Source organism: Canis lupus, chromosome 20 (genome assembly GCF_011100685.1).
Source record: "Canis lupus familiaris isolate Mischka breed German Shepherd chromosome 20, alternate assembly UU_Cfam_GSD_1.0, whole genome shotgun sequence".
In the NCBI taxonomy this organism is placed as follows: domain Eukaryota; kingdom Metazoa; phylum Chordata; class Mammalia; order Carnivora; family Canidae; genus Canis; species Canis lupus.
The window spans coordinates 12,869,917-12,893,020 of NC_049241.1; the positions used below are offsets into that span (position 1 = coordinate 12,869,917).

General features: G+C 45.5%; 1 protein-coding gene and 1 long non-coding RNA gene across 14 annotated transcripts in view; one reads left to right on the top strand and one right to left on the bottom strand.

Moving 5' to 3' along the window:
- The window catches only part of ITPR1 (inositol 1,4,5-trisphosphate receptor type 1), a 319,048-nt gene that overhangs the window by 48,148 nt on the left and 247,796 nt on the right, over window positions 1–23,104 (bottom strand). For all 13 annotated transcript variants that reach the window (XM_038565792.1, XM_038565795.1, XM_038565791.1 and 10 more), the window contains 8 exons: window positions 22,499–22,752; window positions 16,688–16,888; window positions 15,047–15,157; window positions 13,270–13,365; window positions 10,680–10,802; window positions 9,600–9,704; window positions 6,617–6,809; window positions 78–200 (listed from right to left, as the gene is read on the bottom strand). In XM_038565792.1, coding sequence (XP_038421720.1) covers window positions 78–200; window positions 6,617–6,809; window positions 9,600–9,704; window positions 10,680–10,802; window positions 13,270–13,365; window positions 15,047–15,157; window positions 16,688–16,888; window positions 22,499–22,752 — 1,206 coding nt within the window. The remainder of the gene's footprint in view (window positions 1–77; window positions 201–6,616; window positions 6,810–9,599; window positions 9,705–10,679; window positions 10,803–13,269; window positions 13,366–15,046; window positions 15,158–16,687; window positions 16,889–22,498; window positions 22,753–23,104) is intronic.
- On the top strand, window positions 7,686–11,297 carry LOC119864641. Its single transcript, XR_005374672.1, has 3 exons — window positions 7,686–7,787; window positions 8,427–8,742; window positions 8,868–11,297. It is a non-coding gene; the product is annotated as an uncharacterized LOC119864641 (long non-coding RNA).

Here is a 23,104-nt window from a genome sequence, read left to right on the forward strand (position 1 = left end):
AGGGATCATATTTAAGATGCAAGTCATAACCTTCCTGCTGCTTCTGAAAGTTTCCTTGAAATTGATAATATGGGTACCTCCTCGGACTCCTTTAAATGGGTAGAAAAACGCCACAAGCAGATTCATCAGGACAGCCAGGTTAAAGGAAATGCTGCTCCAGAAAGACATGTTGCGGGCACACCAATACAGAACGGGCTGGGCTGTGAAAACAAAGACCAGGCTATGTAAGGTTCAAAGCCACAAGTGAGAAATCTGGGAATCCCATTCAGCCCTTCCTCCCGCTCTGCCCCACAAGCCCACTTTTGTTCCCAGTTTTTATAACAGTAAAAAAAAATGATCATTTGTTTTGAGGTTGACTCATAGGCTCATAACGACATCAGATTGGTTTATTTCTGTTTGGAGTACTTACTGGAACAGAAGATGTATTTGGGGACAAGGGAGAGAAGAAAAGGAGAAAAGCTGGAACATCTAAAACCCTGCATGCCCCAGTCAACACTACCAATTATGGAATTTGGGGTTGTCCAGAGTTCATGCACTGAATCCTCAGTTCCTCCAGGGCTCTGAGACCAGAGATGCCCACAGAGGCCTAAGAACTTAATCAGCCTTTTAGAAATGTGGGGCTCCAGTTGGAGGGACACATGGCATTCAGAATTGGCCCAGCAGGGCCCCGGAGCAGGGAGCTACCATTTCCAATCCTCCTTTGCTCAAAATCCTCCACTAATTCATCAGTGCCTATAAGCCAGACAATGATCCTTTTCCTGACATTGAACCATTTTCCATTTTCCTAAGTTTGATGATCATGCCTGGGGCAGGGGAACTAGGGGAGGGAGTTGCTGACTGGGTAGTCAGCAGTAGAGTTCCATTCCCAAAGGCTAAAGTACAGAAGAGATGTGGTACCAAAGCCATCACTAAGGGGTGAGAGACACTTATTCTGTAGTTGCCTAGAGGCGATACCATGCTGGCCGGGCATGTTCAGTGTCAGAACAACAAGCCTCTGGCCATGCCATGCATGATGATGCTTCCTTTTCCCCTGAATTCTTCTCCAGTGGTGACTTGGACTTAGGATGATGCTCAAAAATAGATGTGGTAGCAATAATTTCAGTCTCCATGCTAGAAGCAGAGTTTCCAAAAGATATCTCATTCAACATTATCTCCCTCCAAAGAAGTATGGAGTATGGGAGAGTGGGTCTCTATAGTGTGTTTGTCTTTCCCAATGAAGTCATCATTTAACTTTAGGACAGCAGCCAATGACACATTCAATGGCTCTATAATGATGCCTAGAGCAGCAGCCAAATCTTTGAAAGCTTCTCTCCAAAATAAAGATATGCCACAATTAAACAGAGCCCTGGGTAATTTAATAATTGCTCATTTCATGTTTGCAGTTGGAACCAGGAAATGTTTCCAAAGAGTAGAGTTTTAGAGCTACAAGCACCATCTAATTTAAAATCTCTTGTTTTATAAATGAGGGAAACTGAGGCCCAGCAGGGGGTGGAAGCTGTGGAGGAGATCTCATCACCTGGGTCAGTGATCCTCTGGGATCAGACAAGGATAAAGGTAAGTGGCTCATATCACCAATCAGTAGAGGAGCTGACCAGGATTCAGTCAACCTCCAGTAACAATTAACTTTTTTTTTTTTAAAGTTAATTGCCAAGACAAATTTAAGATGAGAAATCAAGTGCTCTGGAGACAATAGCTACTGGTGTTTCTTTTGGGACTGAAGCCCATTTCTGATCTGGATATGGAAGCTCCAGAAGAGATAGGTGGCAAGAGTGGCAAAGGGTTGATAATGATTGAAGCTGAGTGGTAGGTAAATGGGAATTTATAATACCTTCTCCACATTAGTGTAAGTATAAAAGGCTCATATGAGGTGAGAAAAAAAAAAAAAACAGGCAATGGGAAAGCTCAATAATGGTCTATGGAAGCCAAAATTCTCTTCAAGGAGGTTCTCAATATCGTATGTAAGAGTAGCTACTGTAGAATGCTTTCATATAATTGTGATAAATGGCCGTCAAGTATGGCATACAGTCGCAAATAAATCATTTATAAAGCTAAAACACTTACATTGTGGTGTCATTCTGAATATGATGGACAAATATTCAGTCCTTTAAATCAACTGAGTATCTATCCAGGTGCAAAAAAAATACTTAAAGACCAACCTTGACGTGTCTTCTATTTCCCATGTCCCCGTCTAACTCTCCACACTCTTCTCCCATATCCCTTGCCCAAATAGGCCCCCCTTTACATCCCAGCCTCGGGGTGGCTCCCTGAACACATGCTGCACCTCCAGCCTCTGTGCACTGTCCCCATGGCCATTTAAATTTATGTCCACGAAGACTTTGATGCTCTCCTCTTTGAGGAATGCAGCTCAGATCCTTTCTCCTGTGTGGGCTGGACTTAGCACTGCTTCTAGGAGAATACAGAAGCGATGGCGTGCTGACACTTGGTCCTAAAAGGCCCTGCATCTTCCTCCTTGCACGTGCATACTCGCCCTCTCTTCAGTCATCTACTATGAGGAATCCACCCTCCATGCTGTGTGGAACTCAAGCAGCTCTATGGAGAGGTTCATGTGGAGAAGAAGTGAATCCTCCTACCAGCAGCCCCGTGAGTGAGCAGAGAAGTGGATCCTCAGGGTCTACTCAGCCTTCAGGTGAGGCGGCCCTAGCTGCCAACTTGACAGCAGCCTCATGAAAAACCCTGAGTCAGAAACACCCAGCTAAGGCACTCCCAAACTCCAGGCCTTGAGAAACTGTGAGGACATAAATATTTACTGTTTGAAGCCACTAAGTTTTGAGGTCATTTGTTATACAGCAAGATAATGCAACTTACATACCCTGCATGGTGGGAAAATAGTAATTCCGCCCCCCCCCCCCCCCCCCCCCCCCCCCCCCCCCCCCCGCCCAACCACCACCACCACTAAGACATCCACATCCTAATTTTCGGAATCAATGAATATGTTACCTTTTGTAGGCAAAGGGACTTCACAGATGTGATACAGTTAAGGATCTGGAAATGGGGAAGTTATCTTGAATTGCCCAGCAGGCCCAACATAATCACAAACACCCTTAAAAGTGAAAGAAGGGTGTGGGACAGTCAGAGGCAGAGTCATGCAGCGTGAGAAAGGCTCTCCTGGTCACGGCTGGCTTTGCAGATGGAGGAAGAAGCTCAGAGCCAATGAATGCAGGAAGCCCCTAGAAGCTAGACAACAAAGCTAGAGCCTCTAGAAGGTATCCTGCTGACGCCCTGACTGTAGCCCAGTGAGAGCCTTTGTATAGTTCTGGCCTCTGGAGCTCTGAGGTAGTAGATGTACGTTGCCCTAAGCCTTCCAAGTCTGCGGTAACTTGTTAGAGTAGCAGTGGGAAATAATACACCTTCCCTGTCCCCTAACTCTTAGGCCTGTGTTTATCCAAATCCTATCTATCCTTCCAGATGTTGCTCAGATCCCACCTTTCCTCAGAAGCCTGCCTTTCCCACATTTCCACAATGTGTCACTGCTTGATTACGGCCCTGCTCCTTGTCAGTTGCCTCAATTACAACCACTTAAAAATATGTCTGTGTTGTCGGCCCCCATCAGATGGTAGGTTCACACAGGATGGAATCATAGCTTCCAGATGTTGAATCCCCCACTGTACTATTTGTAGCATGTCTTCTACTATTAGGGGTACAAGTTGGCTGGATTGATATACTGGCTACATCACAGCCAGAAGATAGGGTGCCATGACCCCAGGGAGGCAGGTCAGCCTAATGAACTACACCAGGGCATCGCTTGGTAACCCTCTTTCCTAGCCTCTGTGTCTGTTCTTCTGAGGGAACTGGGCCTTGCCGGGGGACCTGGACTCTGTGTATATAAAAAACAGAATAGAGCTGGGGAGCTCTATTTGGACGGGTGTGATAACCATGAGGGAAAATCCCAAGCAGGAAAATGTCAGCATATGCAACTCTGCCTCAATTTCCTCTTTCACTATATTCCCGTTTTCTTGGCCCAGAGTTTTCACTTCACTGGGGCTGGGAAATTGAGGACAAGGGGTCAGGGAGGCACAGGTGAGGGAGGATGTGAGTGCATGGAGGGGGTGTGCATGTGTGCATGTGTATGTGTTTGTATTTTTTTTAATGTGCATGTTCTGTGAGGCGCAGGGAAGGAAGGGGGCTTCAGGAGAGCAGAGGAACTGAGTATCTTAGCACCTGCAGAAGCAATCACTAAGTGACATCACTCTCAGACTTGACTTTCTATCTGAGGCCTGGCTACAGAGGCACCAAAGTGCAGGTGATTCTAAGATGCTTTCAGGAAAGGGGAAGGCACTTTCATGAATAAAGCAGAGCTTTTCCCCCCTGCACATTTATTAGAAGAGAAATAAGCTACTTAGAGGGGAAAACATATTTCATTTTAATTGCACTTCTAATGAGTACATTTCTCCTCCCATATGCATATCATGTTTAATTCAGTTACTGTTTTCAATTTCTCTCTTACCAGCAGATAGCTTTGAAGCCAATTAAAATCTTTCAGTTGACAACTATAGCTGCGTTTACGCTTTACTGAAACGAAAACTGTTTCTGAAACAAAGGTGGACTAAATAAGCGAAGGTATTAGCTGCAATGCAACACAAATCTTGGAATGATGACATGGCTACTCCACAATCCACCCATCTTAATCCCCCACTTTCCAGGTAAGGAAGGGTCTGGGAACAGTGAAGTCATCTGCTCAGGGTCACACAGTCAGTGGGTGGCAGAGGTGGAATGGGAGTGAGATCCCCCCATTTCTTGGGGCTGAGGTCTTCCCATTGTGCCTGGCTGAAGACAGCGCCTCAGTAAGAGAGACGATAAGCTATCTCACCTCACCAGAAGAGGAGAAACTCCCTCTGTCAGTTCGTAAGCCTGTTGGGGGGCCTATACAACGTTTATATATTTTTTTAATAGGCTCTCAGAATTGTGAGAATGAATATATATCTGAGCGGTCTTAGTAGACCCATACACTGACAAGAGTGAAGTCACAGTTTTAGTAACTATGGTGGAGGTCTGGATACGTGAATTCAGGGTTAACCCTTGAAGCTGGAATCACAGACAAGCCCAGCAAACGTAACAGCTGAAAATATGAGTACAAACTGAATGGGGTCTATGTCTACCTTATTTTGGTATATTTTTTATTTATCTGTTCACCCAAGCATTGTACTATGCAGCTGTTCCAGGCTACTCACAACACTTGAGCTAGAGGAGCCTGCATGGAGTCCTCAGTAGGCCACAGGACACCCTGGTATCAGCTAGAAGCACACCCCAAATCTTCCAGGATCCCTATCACGGAGGACATGTAGCTGTTCTGCTAAAGGCCTCCTGGCCCCTCTGTCGGACACCTGGCTAGGTGAGGAACGGGTTTTGGCCCCAGAAACATTTTCTTTTTCTTGTCACAATTTTAGTTTTAAGTAATTTGTATGGTCAACATGGTGCCTGAACTCACAACTCTGAGATCATGACTCATATGCTGTACCTGCTCAGGCAGCCAGCCACCCCCCCCCCCGCCCCGAAACAACTAATATAATATTTTTATTTTTTTTACATCTAATGTTTTAAAGCGCTGGATGATGAGGTAGCCCTCAGAGATGAGCAAGAATGTTGTGGGGTGGGGGGTGGGGTGGTGAGCACAGGGCCCTGGCCAATGTGCATGCACAACCCACTTTGCCATGAGCCAAACCTAGGGGTGCAGGGAGGTAGGGGAAAAAAAGTGGTGACGTGGAAGAAGCATGCAGTGAAGAAGGCTGGTCCGTTCTGCCTCGGGGTTGGTGGGAGGCAGGGAGAGCACAGAAGCTCCCAGAAAGGGATCTCCAGCACAGCTTCCCCTCCCGCAGCCCTGCCCTGCAAAGAGAGCCCAAAAGATCACCACTGTAGCTGGAATCCAGGGTTTCAAAGAAAAAACCTGGCTCCCGACTTACAGACAGAAATAAAGCATGCTCCTAAGTTGGTCACAACAGTTGGTGTGGCGTGTACTGTCAGTACTGAAGGATCTCATTAAAATCCTAATGAAAACCAGGAGCTGAGAAGTCTTCTGGGACAGCCCTATAAAAGCGTTATAGACGAGTAATTTCAACCCGACGGCCAGGCATCGCAATGGGACTCGCTGGTGAACAACGATGTGTCTTACATGGCAAATGATTCCACTGCCTATAAAATGATACTAGAGTCTAAAACCCGAGCTACCCTATATATAAAAGGGAGACCAGTGTCTTCAGAGCAGGTGAGCTAGTAAATGAGCAGTCAAGCTGGCTCAATTTCCTGCTCAAGTGCACCAACCTGTGAGCCTGGCTTTTTCTCTCTTCCTTTTATTTTCTACATCAAGATAGCAAAAAAAGGACGTCCCAGGAGTCTTCTCTAGGGCTCTGCAATCCAATCCAAAGCCATGGGGCACGAAGACAGGCTTTCCTGGGGAGGTGCCTCCCTGAGGCTAGAGCCCGCTTACCAGCTACAAAGGTGTCTAGGTCTTCCCTTCCCAGCGCTCAGAGGCAGAAAGTACCATCCATCCATTAGACTGGCTCTGCTCCTGCTTGGAGACTCGCCCTCCGCCGTGGCACCCACCCTTGGGAGACCCCGGGGCGGTGGGCCCTGCAGCGCTGTGGGCGCATCGCTGACCTACCTCTCAGTTTCTTCTGCCAGTTCATTTCATTGAAGAGGTCCTCGGACCGCAGGAAGAAGTCATTGATCTTGCTGCCTTGCTCATCCCTCTCAGTAGTGTAGTATATTCGCAGCTTCGACTCCTTGGTTAGGAACTCACATATGCTGGGCACAGGAAACACAATCTGTTCCATGGTTCGGTCTAACCTGACAATCTAGGGTGAGAAAATGAAGGAGCTGAAGCAGCCATTTCCAAAACTCTCTCACTAAGGATCTCTGCTAAGGTCATAGGCTCAGCATTCACGGGTGACTGTAATACAAACTTGTTCTTGAGTCTTCTCAGATCTTCTAACCCCCAGACTGGGCTATGTCTCTTAGATTTATTTAAAAACAAAACAAAACAGTTTGGGCAAGTCTCTAAGAGTTGGTTGTTTTGTTTTTTTAGCCTGAGATCCATTGTTTTCACTGTGACTAACTTTTGTCTTGAACAATTTACACTGTGTTTTGTGCACATATCCAGATGAGGCTCTTGACTAGGGCTGTCTGACAGAACTTTCCATAATGACAGACTGGCCCTACATCTGAGCAATTGCCCCACGTGGCTAGTGCAAGTGACCCATGGAATATTTAATTTTAATTTAAAAGCCACACATGGCTTATGACCACCATACTGGATGGTGCAGCAGCGGCCTGTGGTACAAACATCACCTAAACTTTTCTAATAGCAGAACTCATTGTTGTTGTTTTTTCCTATATAGGAATTTTAAAAAGAGGCCTTTGGTTTATCTATTGCATTGTCCTCCTCTTGTCACAGCATCTAAAACGTACAGTGCATGAACTAGTATGGCTGTTTAACACTGGTGTAGTGTCCAGTGCTCTTTGAAGCAGTGCTGTGGGGCCCCAGAGTGGACACCTCACAGGTTTTCTCTGTGCCCTTCTAGAGTGGCTCAATCTCCGGAGAGGAGGCAGTCTGGGCAGCACTGTTCAAGTTCTAGGACACTGTACTTAGTCACCACCCTGGGGGTTAGGGATTTCAAAAGAGGTATGGGTTGTAGTACAACAGGGTCATGACCTCTCTCTATTCTTCCTCCCCAGAGTCTGGAGAAGTCAGGTGAGGCCCAGGGCCTACGCCCTCTACAAGAAGATCTGGTTCTCATTCTTTCAACGGTTTGTTCCCTGAAACAGCAAGAAAGGTGACTCAGGTCAAGTTGTAGTGGGAAGCTATCTCAGATGTGTGACAGGTTCCCCTAGCCCTAGCCCTAGCCCTATAAGTTCTGGGAGACATCGTCTTTAGACCAGTGGTTCCCCAATCTAGCTGGACATCAGGTTGCAGGAAGCTTTACTGTCATACTGATTCAGTCCTTCCGTGAACCTCATTTAACTGGAATTATGGTATGGCGGGTTGGAAACTGGAACCTGCACATGAACCAGCTCCCCCTAGGTGACACTGCTGTACAGACAGGCCCAGGGACCCATTCCACAGTCTCCTGCTATTAAGAGCCTGCCTGCTTTGCACAGCCAGGTGGGTCCTGGATCTCCCTAAGCTGAAAGAACATGATGTGAGAAGTGTTTCTGAAATCCAGGGGGAAAGGAGGCTTCTGGGCAAGAACAGAGTCCCAGACTCCCGGGTTACCCAGCCTAACTTCCGAAAGCGAAGAGACTCTATAGGAAGCCCCAGGGAGTAACTGGGTATTCCCTGGCTTTGCACAGGTAACTCCTTCAGGAGAGTGGAAGAAATGGGCAGCTAGCTAAAGGCAGGATTTGAGAGCTAGAGACACCAGGCCTGGCCATTTCTCTCCGTCATTTAATATCTGCCCACATCTACTTTTCAGGAGACTCACAACTGGGAGTCAGGAGAACACATTCCACTCCTTCCCCACCTTTAAAAGGCTGAGTGACCTTGTTCACACAATTCTTAACCTGATCAAGCTTCAGTCTTCTCTCCAGTGAGTGAAGAGCTCTGACATCCTATATTGCAAACACCTAAAGTTTGTCTTTTAAGAGCCCCGTAAAACAGAGCTGGCCTTACCATCAAGCTTCTCATCATTAACAATATATCAGGGGTATTTGCCCACATGCACTGTCATGGTCAACTCATCAGTTAAATGATGCATTTTATTAGGACAGCCCAGACGCCTGAGTTATCAGGTAAGAATATATTCTTAAAGTCTCCAGTCTCCATCCTGAACAATTCATGCGGCCCAAAGGAGTCTGTTAGCCCTTCAAAATCTTTGTTCCAACACTGATACTGAGTTTGTGTACTCTGTCCTTAGCTAAACAAAGCATGCCATCCTTCACTGCCTAGAGCCTGGAGACAGAAGTCCGTGTTCAACACAGGTAACAAAATGCACTCAAAGGCTCTGGGGTCAGCCAGCGCTGGATTACATACGATTCCAGCTCTGCCGCTGAGAGCCGGGAAAATGACACAACCTCTCTGAGACTTATTTCAGCATTTCGCCATTCGCTAAATGGGAGATGGCCCTATTAGGCTACAGAGGATCAATAAGTTATGTTCTGTGTATGTGTGTTTAATGCAGATCCGATTGCACCACTCCTCTATGTATGCTTTCTCTTCCACACGGCTCTTCTAGTAAATGCAGACTTCTTGCAAGGATGGTGGACAGGATTCTGCAGGATCCAGGGGGGCTGCCCATGTGGCTCACTGAGTTTCAGCTCCTCACCCTCACCTAGCGCCTCCTTCCTCAGGGCCTCCACTTGTCATTCCCCAGGTCTGCAAAGCTCTTCCCTCTAGGGCTCTGCCTGTTTCATTCTGAATCTTCCTAAAGTCTGTGCTTGGACATCATTCCTTAGAATACGCTTTTCTGACTGCCACAGTCTCCAGCAGGTCCCTCTGCTGGACTTTCCTATAATACCTTCTACTTATCCTCACAGCCTCGTCAGCATTCATGACCAACAACTGTTGCTCACACGGATGACTGTATGTCAGCCCCAGGACAGCGCAGAGCCCACTGCAGGCCCTCACCCTGAGCTCCCACTGCTTTTACCTCTATCTGGGCCGTGTGCTTGGCATAAAATTCCAGAGCTTCATCTCCATCCACTTGGCCACCAGGTTTCAACATGGTCTGAAGTTCTTTGTTATGCCGAGCCAACTAGAACACACATACGGAAAACAGGGGAGTCACTGTCTCATCGCAGCAGGCACACATGCGCTATTTTCCAAGCTGGGGTATAGAGAAAGCATCATAACGAGCGGCAGGCAGAGGAGCAGGGGTGGCCAGAGGCTTGCTGCATCCCGTCAAGGTGTGCTTGGCACAGTGGCTATGAGGGACATGGGGTTTTCTGTACAGCCACATGGAGTCTCCACTCAGAATGTTCTGAAACCCTCTCAGTGGCCAGCCACAGGTAACGGAAGAGATGAGGGGCAGGAGCCTGTTTTCTATTCTTCTGCCAGCATGCTGTATGTAGCAGGGCAGGCCAACCTCCTGGCCCGTACCATGGGTGCTTTATCCCTCATTCCTGCAACTGAACAAGGTGAAAGGGACAGGAAACACAAGCCTGGCGCAGAGGTACAAGCTGCCCACACATGTCAGCAAGCTCAAGGCTCATCAGACTCCAGAAAAAGAAAGTATCTTCAAAAGCCCAGCCACTTGGGAAGAGAGTTATGAAACAGCATTTTGGTGCCAGGGTGGGATACTCCCCTCCCCCCAAAAGCAAACAAAAAGAAGTCATAACGACAAGTTCGTTCCCAAAGATTTCTAAGTGTGATAGGCAAGGCGGCCGAGGTTTCTTTAAGAGACTCATCAATATTTATGAAAAGCCTAAGACGCCTTTCAACCTTCTCCAAACACAGCCATAAACCACCAAAGTGTCAAGGCTCAGCGTGGAGGCTTTTAAGAAACGTGGGGATTTCCAGGGCCATGACCCTTCCGTGGGAAAACAGGAGTCCTGGAACTCGGTACACTGCATCGGATTGCCACTAGGACCTGTGAGCCACATTATCACGAATACAAACAGCCCTAAGTTAAAACCTTAAAGGAAAAGCAAGTCGAAGCACACGTTCACCTTGGAACTCTGGCACTGAAGGCCAGTGCCAACTGGCTCTGGGACCTAGAGAGAGGTCATACCTGATGAGCTAATATGTAGATATTGTGCCCCACATTCCTGGGGGAGGCAGCTCCGTCCTCACCATTCTCTCCATCCTCAAATTCCACTTCACCTTGCATGTAGGCTTTCTTGATCACTTCCACCTGTGAAGAATGGTCAAACGAATAAAGCTCCTGTTTCAAGGAAGTCCCACAAAGGACTGGCATCTATAGTCTCCCCTTCTGGGGCAGACAGTGTTCAGGAAGCTCAGCATTCTTTCCTATCAGGTTTGGATCCAGCCTTAGAATCCTTCTCAATACTGCCACGGGCAGTCACTACCAATCACCTTCCCCCAAAGCGAGAAATGGAATGCATTTGCTGTAGCTGGACCAAGAGCTCTTCTATAGCCGACCAAGGGGATAATGGTTATCAACATCCCTTGAAACAATAAAATATGACACAAATGTAGACTAGAAGCCAGACCTTTCCTATCTATGCATTTCCTCTTGCCTTCTTCTCCCCAACCCCCAACCTTTGCCATCTCAGGAAAACCTAGTAAGAAATCCACTAGCCTTGAGGAATAGCTGGTCAGACTATTATCTCTGATTTCACATTCTTCCCTATCCACATTCCTCTGTCCCTACTCCATGTAAAAATAAAGTCACTAACAAATAACATCTACTGGGGTTGTTCCATGTGCCAAGTACTGTGTTTAGAATTTCAACATTTTTGGGGGGAAATTTAATGTTCCTCAGCATTTTATGAAGTGTCAAAGATTCCCATTTATTTTGGATGAGGAAACAGACTCAGAGAAGTGAAGAGGCACTCCTAAAATCACATGGCTAGTGAGCTGAGATTTGATCTTGAATCCGCTACCGAGGACCCATACGTGCTGCTTGTTTCATGCTGCGAGCACACCTCCTAGTGCATTTCTGTAGCAGTCTCATTGTTCCCACCTACCTGAGTGCCCTACTCACAGTGCCCGGGAGCTGGATCTGCTGCTCCTCTCTCAATACTTCCCCAGTGCCCAGCACATTGCCTTGGACAAAGTAGGGCCAGCCAATATTTATCACATGAACAAATCATTTAAGATTTAATCATTCAAAGAATAAGAACAAAAATGCCTTTAACCCCTAAGTTGAAGTGGAAATTAATCACTTTCTTTGATGATTCAGAAGGCATCTCAGCCTCCTGCATTGCCAGAAGGCCATTCTCTATTTTTCATTATCTCAGAGCAAGCATGCGGAGGGTCACACATTTCTATACTCACATCAGGTCAGGCCCTGAAATAATTTTAGAGAAAAGACCCTTGAGAGGCTCGCTCTCTGAGCTGGATTTCCTGTTAGTTCTAATACCAAAATGAATAGACATGTTGCACGGGATGTGGGGGCAAGAATATAGATGTGCGCACACATGCATGTGCATGCACATATATGCAGGTGTGTCCTAGACATTAGAGTTTCTCTTCTATGTGGATTCTTAGAACCGTATTTGTTCCAGGAAGCCTTTGACTCTTCCTGTGAGCTGGGAATGATGTTCTCCAACCACAAGGGGGCCACCCAGAAGCCTGTGGCACCACAGCCCTGGGTGTTCACATTACCCACCCATCCCCCCCCACCAAGATGGGGGCATGTTGTTGGTCCATGAGAGTTGGAATGAGGTCTCTGTGAAGTCATTCTGTCTCTACTCATGAGGGATGCCTTGAGCGCCCCCACCAACCCCTCAGTTACATAAGCTATTATATAAACTCAGAGATGGTGTCCATCTCAGGCTGAGAACTCATTCCTGACCTCAGAGATCAAAGAGCTGGGCTCACTGTTAACTTTATTTCAAGGGATACATGAAGGGACTTTAGCCCAGCCCCCAGTGCACACAGGTCACCAGGCGACAGAAAAGTTTTAGTGTTCTCATTTACTTCTGTCAGTTACAGTTTGTGTGGGAAAAAGTCCAAACAGAGTTCTGTCCTCAGCTCATTTCACTGTCTCCGAGAGCTGCCAGGTTGCAGCACTAACCCTCACCCTGGAAATCACAGCCCATTGTGAATATCACCTTTCAAAAATAAACAAAATTTGTTTTTTAAGAAAAAACAAAACCCATACATTGGCACCCAAGGAAAACCCTTCTGTTGCCCAGACTATTGGCCCCCGGAAGAGATGGGGATTCTTTAGAGCAGTAGCCAATGAGGAAAAGGAGGAGAAAGGAGTTCTACAGTTCACGGGGGTGGAGGAGGGCGGATGGTGTGCCGGGTGCTATGTCAGGGGCCTGATTCCTAGTCCTCGTTTAGTCTTCAGAATCACCCTCCGGCCAACATGATATTATCATCTTTTTAGGGATGAGACAACAGTAGCTCAGAGCGGTCAGGTGCCCGCCCAAGGTGACCTGGCAGAAAGGGAGAGCTGTGGACCTGAACTCCAGGTTGCTAGGCCTCCAGTGCACTCGCTGCCCTGGCTCTCAAGAGGGGTAAGGAGGAGGTGAGGGCGGGCGGCGGCCGAATGGGGCTGTGTGTGCTCTCCTTAGATTTCTAATCTTTGGCATCTTTAAGAAAACTCAAGGAAACGGATTCTCTTTCTGCCACAAATACTGCTCTGCCTCTGCTTGGTGTCACGGCCAGGCCATCGGCCATCTACTCACCAGTTCCTTCGGCCGCATGTTGTAAAGTATCCTCTCTGCGTTCTCGCTGTCGTGCCTGCTCTCCATGATGGCCAGCAGCAACTTGGAAGCGTTGTTCTAATTGGACAAACAAAGGGAGGAGAAAATGGAGCGGAGCAGCTTGGGGTGGCTGGCCTGACTGTGTGTGCCCAGTTGCGGTGAGTGCTGCATCCTGGCTGGATAGACAGACGTTTCATCCTATGGCAGAGCCACGGGTCCGGTACGGCAAAACTCAGCTGCACGCGACAGGGAACGTGCCACTGCAGACCCCAAAACCGTAACTGCAGAATCTGCTTTGGGTCACGGAAGAGCATAATCGTTTGGGCATTGCTCTCCCTAATGTTAGTTGACACAAATCCTAATGGAAATTGGGAACTTAAACATGGGTGCTTGTGGGTGTATTGGCAACCTTATGATGACAACGGTCAGGAAGGACCGCTACATGGACCCATGATGCCTTCGGGGCAGGTGTGGCTTTAAACCTTGTTATTCAGCCTTGTGGGGCAGAGAAGGCAGGCAATTAAAACAGTACTGTTCTTTTTTTTTTTTTTTTTTTTTTTAAACAGTACTGTTCTTAAAGTATTACAATCAGCTCTCATAACCCCTAATATTATAATGAGAGTATAGCTGATACCAGTTAACAAAAGTGACCCAAAAGAGCACTGTATGCATGCCAAATCCAAATTTCCCATTACATTCAAAGTTTTCACGTGCCCAAAACCTGCACTTCTTGGCTTGACCTCATTTTAGATCCTGGGCCTAGGATAACCTGTATGCTGCTTTGTGTATAGGATTGGAAAGTTCCTGCTATTTTGCATAAGAGGGGGCAGTATTTTTTTTCCTTCCCAAGTACAGGTCAGAGGCATTCAGTCAGGATGCTGTGGTATCAAATGGTGGCTTTTCAGAGCACACAAATCTCTATCGCAATCCACAGATTGTTTAGTTGAAAAAGTCACTGCAAGGGTGATCAATAGCCCATAAAATTCTGTTCATTTCAGGCTCTCATCATATACATTCTGATAAATGGGAGCCAGGTGCATGAGCTTGAATGATGTTCAAGTCAATTCTACAACACATGTGGTCAAAGGAATTAAAAATAGTAGACTCACAAAGAAATCCATTTAAATCACACATCCAAGTCAAATTAGCTATCAATTTGGACTCTTAATTATAAATACTAAAGGAAAAATAAAAATAATGGTGCAATTCTTGTGGACTTTTGTGTTAACACCTTCCCTTAATGACCTTTCTTTCCCATGACACTGTTTATGCAATCGACACAGATCAGCTTTTCAGCTAAACCCTGCAGTTATAGGCAGTTCTGTGACAGTGACAAAGTGCTTACTGCTGGGTACCGGTGTAAGACAGAGGACAGATCTCAACATGCCCCAACATGGGAATGGTTTAAAAGGAAATAGCTCAGTGAGGCTAACACATTTTGAAATACACTCTGGACACCGAGAGGTCTTTGGACTATTAAATAATCTTTGGAACCTCTAAATGCAAATGAGGGTTTTCTTCTTTGGGGATATGCTTAAGAAATCAATATTGGAGGTGGTATCCTGTCCTAAGACCCTTATTTGCAGGGGAAGACTGAATTTTTGCATTTTAGTCAGAACCTACAACATGGATCATTCATTTAGTCTCAAAGAACTGCCTGTATTTAGTTTTGCAACATTGATCGTCTCACGTGTGGAAGCAAAACACAAAAGTGACTATTTTCACATGCTACTGTCTTTTGCTTTCAATTCCTACTTGCCTTCAGTTCTAACACAAGGTCCATCCTCTTCTTTCCCAAAGGATTGATGTCATTGAGGATCAGAGCTGTGATGATGTCAATGCCATTGGATTCATGGGTGGCTATGCAGTTCTGAGGAAACACACACACACACACACACACACACAGACATTTACACAAATGCTGGTCATAAATCAGATGTCAAAAGCCAACAGGCTGAACTGCTATTTCAACACAATTCTTGCCACTCCCAGTAATGTCTCAAGGGGAGAGCTGCAAATTTTCCGTGAGAAAGTGGTAAAAATAAAAGACAGATGAAAATCGCTAGTTTCAGAATTAACAGTAAACAGCAGGAAAGTCCCCATGCACTGTAACTGATAAATTGCTCGTGTCTAATCCAAATAGTGCAGTAAGGTTGGCTTTTGTTCTTAAGGGAAAATACGGTGTGTGACTGATTCTGGGTTCTGAGCCCTGTTTTCCCCTTTAAAGGTGTGTTCCATTCTCTCTATAGCACTTGGTCTTCATACTTCATATTCTCGCTTAAGGCCTAAGCCTGGAAAACACGTTTCCTGTTTAATTCACACAATACTCAAATTAATCATCTTCCCCCAGGTAAGGGTCCCCATTTGCAGCAGAATCTACTCCAATATGTTCCTTTTAACAGACCTCTGTTTGGCAGAAAAGCAAACTTGAGGTTATAAGGAAATTCACTTACATGTTAGATAAAACCTTCTCCCCCAAGCCTGTTGTAATTTTTCTTGTTCCTTTTCATTTTAACTTTGACTACACCATCTGTCTCATCAGCGAACCAAGTAAGGAAAGTGGATCCAACACATGCTAACCTCATATTTATAGCCAACTATGACCAGGTGTTTGATACACAATGAGTTGTCCCTTTTGTCAGCCACTCTTCTCCCCTGAGTGAAGGTCCTGGCCTTGCTCCCCAAGTAACACAGTGTATCACACCTTCACTATTCAAATGGATTTAGAACTGGCAATTTCAGACTTAGTCTATCCCCTTCAGCCAGGATGAAGCCAAAATTAGAGTTAAAAATCATAATCATCACTAGTACTAATGCAAAAACTCACAAAGTCTGCAACAAGTCACAGATAAGCAATAGACATTCTACTGAAGATATGATTGAGTTCCCCTCTAAAAATCTACTTCTTGAGAGGCCAACATCAGGACTGATGGGGCTTTCTTTTCTCTGAATGTCTGTGGTGTTAAAAATCTCAACTGAACGTTTCCTCATATTGTTCAAGCTGTCTTGTGGGTAACGAGGTTTCTCTCTCTAGCTAGGTTTAAACCTTTTCCTAGCATTTAAAATAGAGCCCAGCCTTCTGGTCTTTAATTTAACTCCAACTTTATTATCTACCCCTAGTCAAGTTACTCAAATTTGGACAATCAAACAAAATCAAGCCAAGATATGCTATGCCATGCATGGATACCAAGGACAAGCCTGGTAATGTCTCTGATTAGGCCAGTTCTGAAGCATGATAAAGCACCATAGCTCCTTCTTGACTGCTGTATAAAAGACCTCCAGTTCTAGTGACTTCCTAGGCCAACAGGCAATGTTATGTGACTTCTGAACTAGTTCCTGTCAACATTTCCAAAATGATGAACAACTTCTTTTTCCCACCCCCAAATAAAAATGGAGGTACCTGGTTCTCATGGCATGGTCCTTGACAGTATTCAGTCAGACTTTCCAGGGTTTGGTTGATGAGGGCTACGTTCTTTTCATTTATATAGAGCCCGAGAAGACCAAGACCTCCAGTAGTGCTTCCACAAATACAGTCCAGGAACTGCAGCGTCTCACACACCAAATTGTAGTTGGTCTTGTTATTTTGGCAACGAAGGAAGTTCTACAATTAGGCAGTCCCCAGATGGCGGGGAGGGGGGGCGGTAGGGAGGGGGCAAAGTCAGAGAGAAGAAAGAAAAGGTCATTCATATGGCCATTTTGTTAGTATTTAATTGGTTGATGCCCTCAATTGATCAGCAGTTATGCAGAGAGATATAGCACTGGAGAGAAGAGACAGCCTCCATGATGGTCAACTGTGGATTTGGTCTATGGCAATGGACACCAAACACTGCAGCTTATTCTCCAAGGTGCTTTTCTATGTGATACTGTGTAGGAGGGCTCCTCCTTGACAGACACCTAAAGCCTTTTTGAGTTCCCCTTTCTCTTTTTCCTACTCCAGTCCATGTCTCTCCCACTAGGTATTAGGTTCAGAGGAATTTGACATTTCAAAGGGCAATGCTTATGTTTAGAAGATGATGGTGTAGTCTGGATACTGAATGCCCAGAGTCTAGTACTAGGGATGGTTCATCACAAAATAAGGTGTTACAGGCTGACTTAAGCCCATTGCCATGGTAGAAACTTAGGTTATCTTTTATGGCCATTCTCATGAATTATTAAAGGAAGAGGCAAGAATGAGTAAATGTGTTCTTATGTGCATGTGCCCAAACAGATGTCCTCCAGCTAAACCCATAATGTTAACAAGAGACAAAAAAGCACGTACTTCCTCCACAAAATCAAGTAAACCACATTCAACCACCTCACAAAGCAGAATCTATTTTGATGAAGAAGAGATTTTTGTCAGAGACTCTTAAATCTCTTCTTGAAAAGAAGCAAAAATTAACTGCAAAAATTCTTTTAAGCAGTTATAAAAGTTACATGTTTATTTACCACAGAAGACTGGTACTATAAAAAGCAAGATATAAAATAAATGTGACCTTTGACATGGTAGTAATTCCACTTCTATAAAATACTGACTTCTAAAAAAAAAAAAATACTGACTTCTATTCACAAAGTATGTATTAGATATTCCCTACAGCACTGTTTGTGACAGTGAAGAACTGGAAACAACTTAAATGTCCATCAACTGGGGAGTAGTTAGATACAGTATACCAGCATCATCTAATATTACAACTTAGAAACACTATGGTAGGTCCATATGTGCCAATATGGAAAGATGCTACCTGCTTGAGGGCCCAGTTGAGCTCCTCATCCTGCAGAGAAAGAGGGAGAAGTCTTCAGGAAGAGGGCAGGAGAGAGCCCAGCTGTCCAAGGCTGAAACTCATAGCATGGCTCTCCAGGCCATTTACTTCTCAAAAGAAATGAGACTCAAACTCATACTGCTCACACCATGCCCCCCTCTCTGCTCAAGGACATCACGGCTGCCACCATGCCCCCTTTCCTGCTCAGTAACATCACTGCTCCCACTATGCCCCCCTTGCTCGGTAACATCATCATTACCACCATGCCCCCCCTCTGCTCAGTGACATCATTGCTACCAACATAACCCTTTCTGCTCAGTGACATCACTGCTCCCACCATGCCCTTCTCTGCCAGGCAGCAATGAGCTTCTTCCTATTCTTCAAGCACTCTTCATTCTCTTTTCTCTGGGGCTTTAGGCACACCATTCCCTCTGCCTATCACTCTCCCCCGATCTCTACCCTGATGAACTCCTCTTCCTTCAGGATGGAGTCCCAAGCCATTTGTTTCAGGAAGCCCTCCTGAGGCTCCATCCTGACTCCAATGAGATCGGAGAATGGCACACACCTCTCTTAGCCCTCCTTACATTTCATCATGTGCTTATAGGGGTATCTGTCAGCTTCACCCAGGACCATGCTGATAGCTTGAAGTGTCTGACAGCTAGCACAGTGACTGGCACATGCCAGGTGTGTCATAAACACTGGCTAAAATAATCTGAATTAAATTGAATGGATAGGAGAAAAGGGGACTTGTAAAGTCCTCAAGCCTATTATGTTTCAACTACCCATGAAGGTTAAGTGGCTGCCCTTTCTTGAAAGCCTCTCCCATAGCTCATGGCCTTTGCAGAGTGTCAAGCCAGAATCTCTCCTTCCCTAGCTGAGATCCATTTCCTTTGTCCTCTACAAAAATAGAGGGATGCCAATCACTAGGAGGCTAACAGGGACTCTTTCTACATTCACGGAGTCGATTTCACCCTTTGCACACACCACCTTGCCATGTTTAAGCTAGGGAAACACTGTTCTTTTTGTGGTTTTCCTTGGAGGGCCAGGGATCAAGTCAAGATGGGTGAATTAAGAAAGACTTCAAGCCTGTTCTCATACAGATGTCAGTAGCAAGAGACCTGCATTCCTTAAGCCAGATGAAACAAGCCAACCCCTCAGGAGAAAGATAGAAAGCACAGGCAAAATGTCTCAAGAATAGTTCTTCCCATTCTTACTTCTGTGGACAAAGCTTGCTTAAGGCAGCAACTGCCTGTTTGGCAAAGCCAAAGGCAGTGGCCTTATCTCTACTAAACATTTACTAACAGGAAAGTTAAGGTTATAAATATGACAAGAAATGCTGGGCAACTTCAAAAGGCCAGATTCCTTCTCTCTTGGAGCTTATCTGTACTTCTTTATACCAGGGGTGGGGACAGTAATTCTGTCATGATGAGAAGGTCTTCTCCTCCCTTTAGTACACAAGAAAACCCTGACCCAGAGATCCACCATCTGTTCTGGGACTCTGCCAACAGGGTGGCATTCAGAGTAGGTGAACCCCACTCAAAACTATCATTTTAAGAACCAGATTTCTACAAATGTCATCCTATCAGAGCAATTTTATCAACATCTCAGTGTGTATGACACAGTGGGAGTCTTTAAAGATGATTCTAACCTTCATTTGTGAACCACTGGTTCAGATCATTGGTTTTCCAACTGGTCCCTGCATCCTAAGGGATTCCTGAAATGCAACACCTCTCAGGGCCCTGGTAGGTAAGGGAGGAAAGGAAAGTTCTCACACTCTGTAGTTTCTTACTCTGAAGAGAGCAGCTTTGCTCTCATCTGCTTTACTTAGTACATTTCTGCATAAGATCTTAAAGGATTCTGTGGCCAAAACCAAAAAAGTATAAAACCATTGACATGGATAATGCTTATGATACTTTCAAAGATTAAGTTGCTAAGACTTTTAAAAAATATATTAAAATATACCATATGCTTTCCTTTCCCCTAGTACTATTTTCCACAGAGCGATGTGTTGGAGAATCAAGTTTTGGAAAGACTCATTAGAAGGTGCGTCTGTCCTCGGGGTTCTTAGCGTCTTAGTTCCAAGGACAGTTTTGTGAAGAGCTACAGTACGAAACTAAAACTGAAAACTTCCAAACAGGAAAGGCAAATTGACTCAATGAAAGCATTACTCTACTTCCACAGCGGACGCTGGGTATGGTGGTAAAGAAGGAAAATCAGGGGGTACAGTGGAAGAGTCAGAACAGGTCCATGAAAGCAGACCAGGCTGGAGACAAGCACATCAGGACTGACCCTCTGACATTCGTGGATGGATTCTATTCCAGTCAGTCTTGTGTTAGCTTAGAACTCGGCAGTTATCAAGTCCTCTGACAAGCCTAGACCCAGCATAGTGGATTGGTTTGCCTGCTATGAACCCACAAAACCCCTGGGATGATACCACTATGGTACTTATCATGCTGCACAGCATCTTGGGTTTCCCCGAGTGGCTCCTGCCTGAGACTCTCAGCTCTGTATGGGAAGGGGTGAGGTCTCTGTCACCACCAATGCCGAGCACAGAGCAAGTATTCACCCAGATGATGAAATAAACATACATGCATAGGCACGGTCTCAACCCACTTCCCTTTGGAGCCCAAGGTGGGTGGAGACCAGTAACAGCAGTATGAGGGAATAGTACAGGGCACTGACCACCAAGCTCAGCTAGAAATAGCCCCAGCAGCAGGGAGGTCCCTCCATCCACAAAGATGCCACAGTTGGCTTTGCTTTCTTGCTGGTGGGACAGCCTGGCTTTCCATGGTGTCATTCCCACTCCCTTGGCCAGTCTCCCTCATGACTAATGGTGTACATATGGAAGGTGGAGAGGGCACAGTTGGCCTGCAGACAGAATGCCAGCCAATGAGACAACAAGCAATCCCTGGATCTTTGAGTCATGAATACTTTGTTCTACCCAGCTGAGCTAGGCAGTCCCAGTGATCTAGGGCCAATGTGGTCTAAGTCCAAAGTAGGAATATTTGAGCAATAGGCAAGAAAAGAAAAACAGCCAGAACCCCACACTCAGACATAGGGATCAAGCAGGGAAGGTCAATGGAGGAAATGAATGAACAGCAATGTGAAAAAAGAGCCCAATGGGGCCTGTGGGAAATTCTTTCATTTTTAAATATGGGCCATATTTGGCTGATGGATGACCTTGAATATACCTGCCTTTTCAAAGCTCAGGCTCAGACCAATTTGATTAAAATTAAATATCAGTGTAGAAATTATTAATACTGCAAACTTCACCCAGTTCCTTTTCCCTGTTCTGTCTTACTGTTTAACAATGTATTTTCTTACTCAACTTATCCAGGCACAGATTATATGGCAAGGTTGAAGTATGAGTGATTTACGGTGGCAGCCCCAAAGGGTCTGGCCACAGGTGACATGTGAAAGGCCATCAAATCACCTGATGAATAAAGTTGGGAAGGGAAATATGCACCTTGTCTTTGCCACTGCTTCCTTTTCACACCATAATTATACAAGTAACTGAACTACCACTGTCAACTTGTTTATTTTAGGAAGAAATATTCTATCTTAGTGGAGTTGTTCAGACACACTTTTGTTACTAATCCACAATCCCTTTTAGGCAGAGAGGGGTGTTTTTCCCAAAGCCAGAAGCAAAACCAGGCAATGGCCAAGGACCTGGTGCTCTAGCATGTTTTCCCTGGGGAGTGATTGGCTCCATAGATCTATGCTCATTCAGTAGAAAGAAACATCTCTGGAATCCATCCTGAGCCCTTTCCATATAGGCTTTGCTGGTGGGGAAACTGTAAGGGAGAAAATATGCTATCTTAACATGGTGGTTGATCACATGAGTTCCACTGTCAGACGGCCTGGGTTCAAGTCCTGGTTCTCTACTTTATGCCCTGAACCTCAGTTCCCTTATCTATAAAATGAATATAATGATGTCAGCAACACTTAGCATCCAAGATATCCTAAGTGCCTGATACCTCAGCCATTGTTATCATCCCAACATCAATAAAAAAGTGAACAAAAGATTTCTGGAATAATCAGTTAAACACATATATTTGGGCATCTATTGTATAAAACCCTGGAAGGCAACTTCATTTATTCAACCAAAAAATATTTAATAGGACTTTCTACGTATCAGATTTTGTAAGTCTAGTATATTTAATCATTCATCTGATTCATCAGAATCATTCGTGCATCCATCCAAGTCTTACCTATGGATCTATGTGCCAAACAGTGGTAAGCTACCACATACCCATATTTCAATATGTACACAGTAGGTACCTATACTGGTGAGCAAGAGATTTGGTTCTTGTCCCTGTGGAGATGGTAGGGAAGAAGGACAAAGAAACATGTCAGTTGCCCAGATGTCAGAACCATCCTTGACTCAAGGAAGCTGGTGGCAGTGAGGGGAGCTGGTGGCAGTGAGGGGAGCAGAGATGTCTGAGGAGCTGTAACTCCCAGGGGCCAGCCCTCACCTGCAGGTCTCGATTGTGGTTTTCGCACAGAAGCTGTAGGAACCGGAGAATGGGCTGCATGATGGTGATGACCGCGCTCATTTCCAGCTCATCCTTGGTCTTATCTGCCGTGGCCTGGGCACCTTCCCCGGACTGGTAGTGGTCATCGGGGTCAGCCTCCCTCCTGAAGGTGCTGAAGGCTTTCCTGGTGGCAGCAGAGGCTTCCAGGAGCTGATCTCGGGCCTCTTCTGTTATTTGTGTCGAGGGCTCTTTGGCTAGAATGCAAACATAAGACACTCAATGTTGCTGAGTCCTCAGGAGTACTAGCCACTGCACAAAAGATAACATTAGAAAATGTAAGTCCTTGTATTCACTAGAAATCTTTAAGGTTAGCCAAACACTCCAAGAAGTCACTTCTCTTAGTCCTTAGGATTAAAACGGAGTCATGCTCTGCCCACTGGCTCATGGCTCTCACATTTCACCTATGCTTATACTGTTTTAGAGGAAAAGCTTTAGTATTGGCTCTGTCAGCCTCACAAACCTATGTGGCTCTGGGCCTTAGCATCCTCATCTGCAAAACGGGGAGAGCATCAGTGGATTCTAACTAGAGAAGCCTCTGAGAGGGTC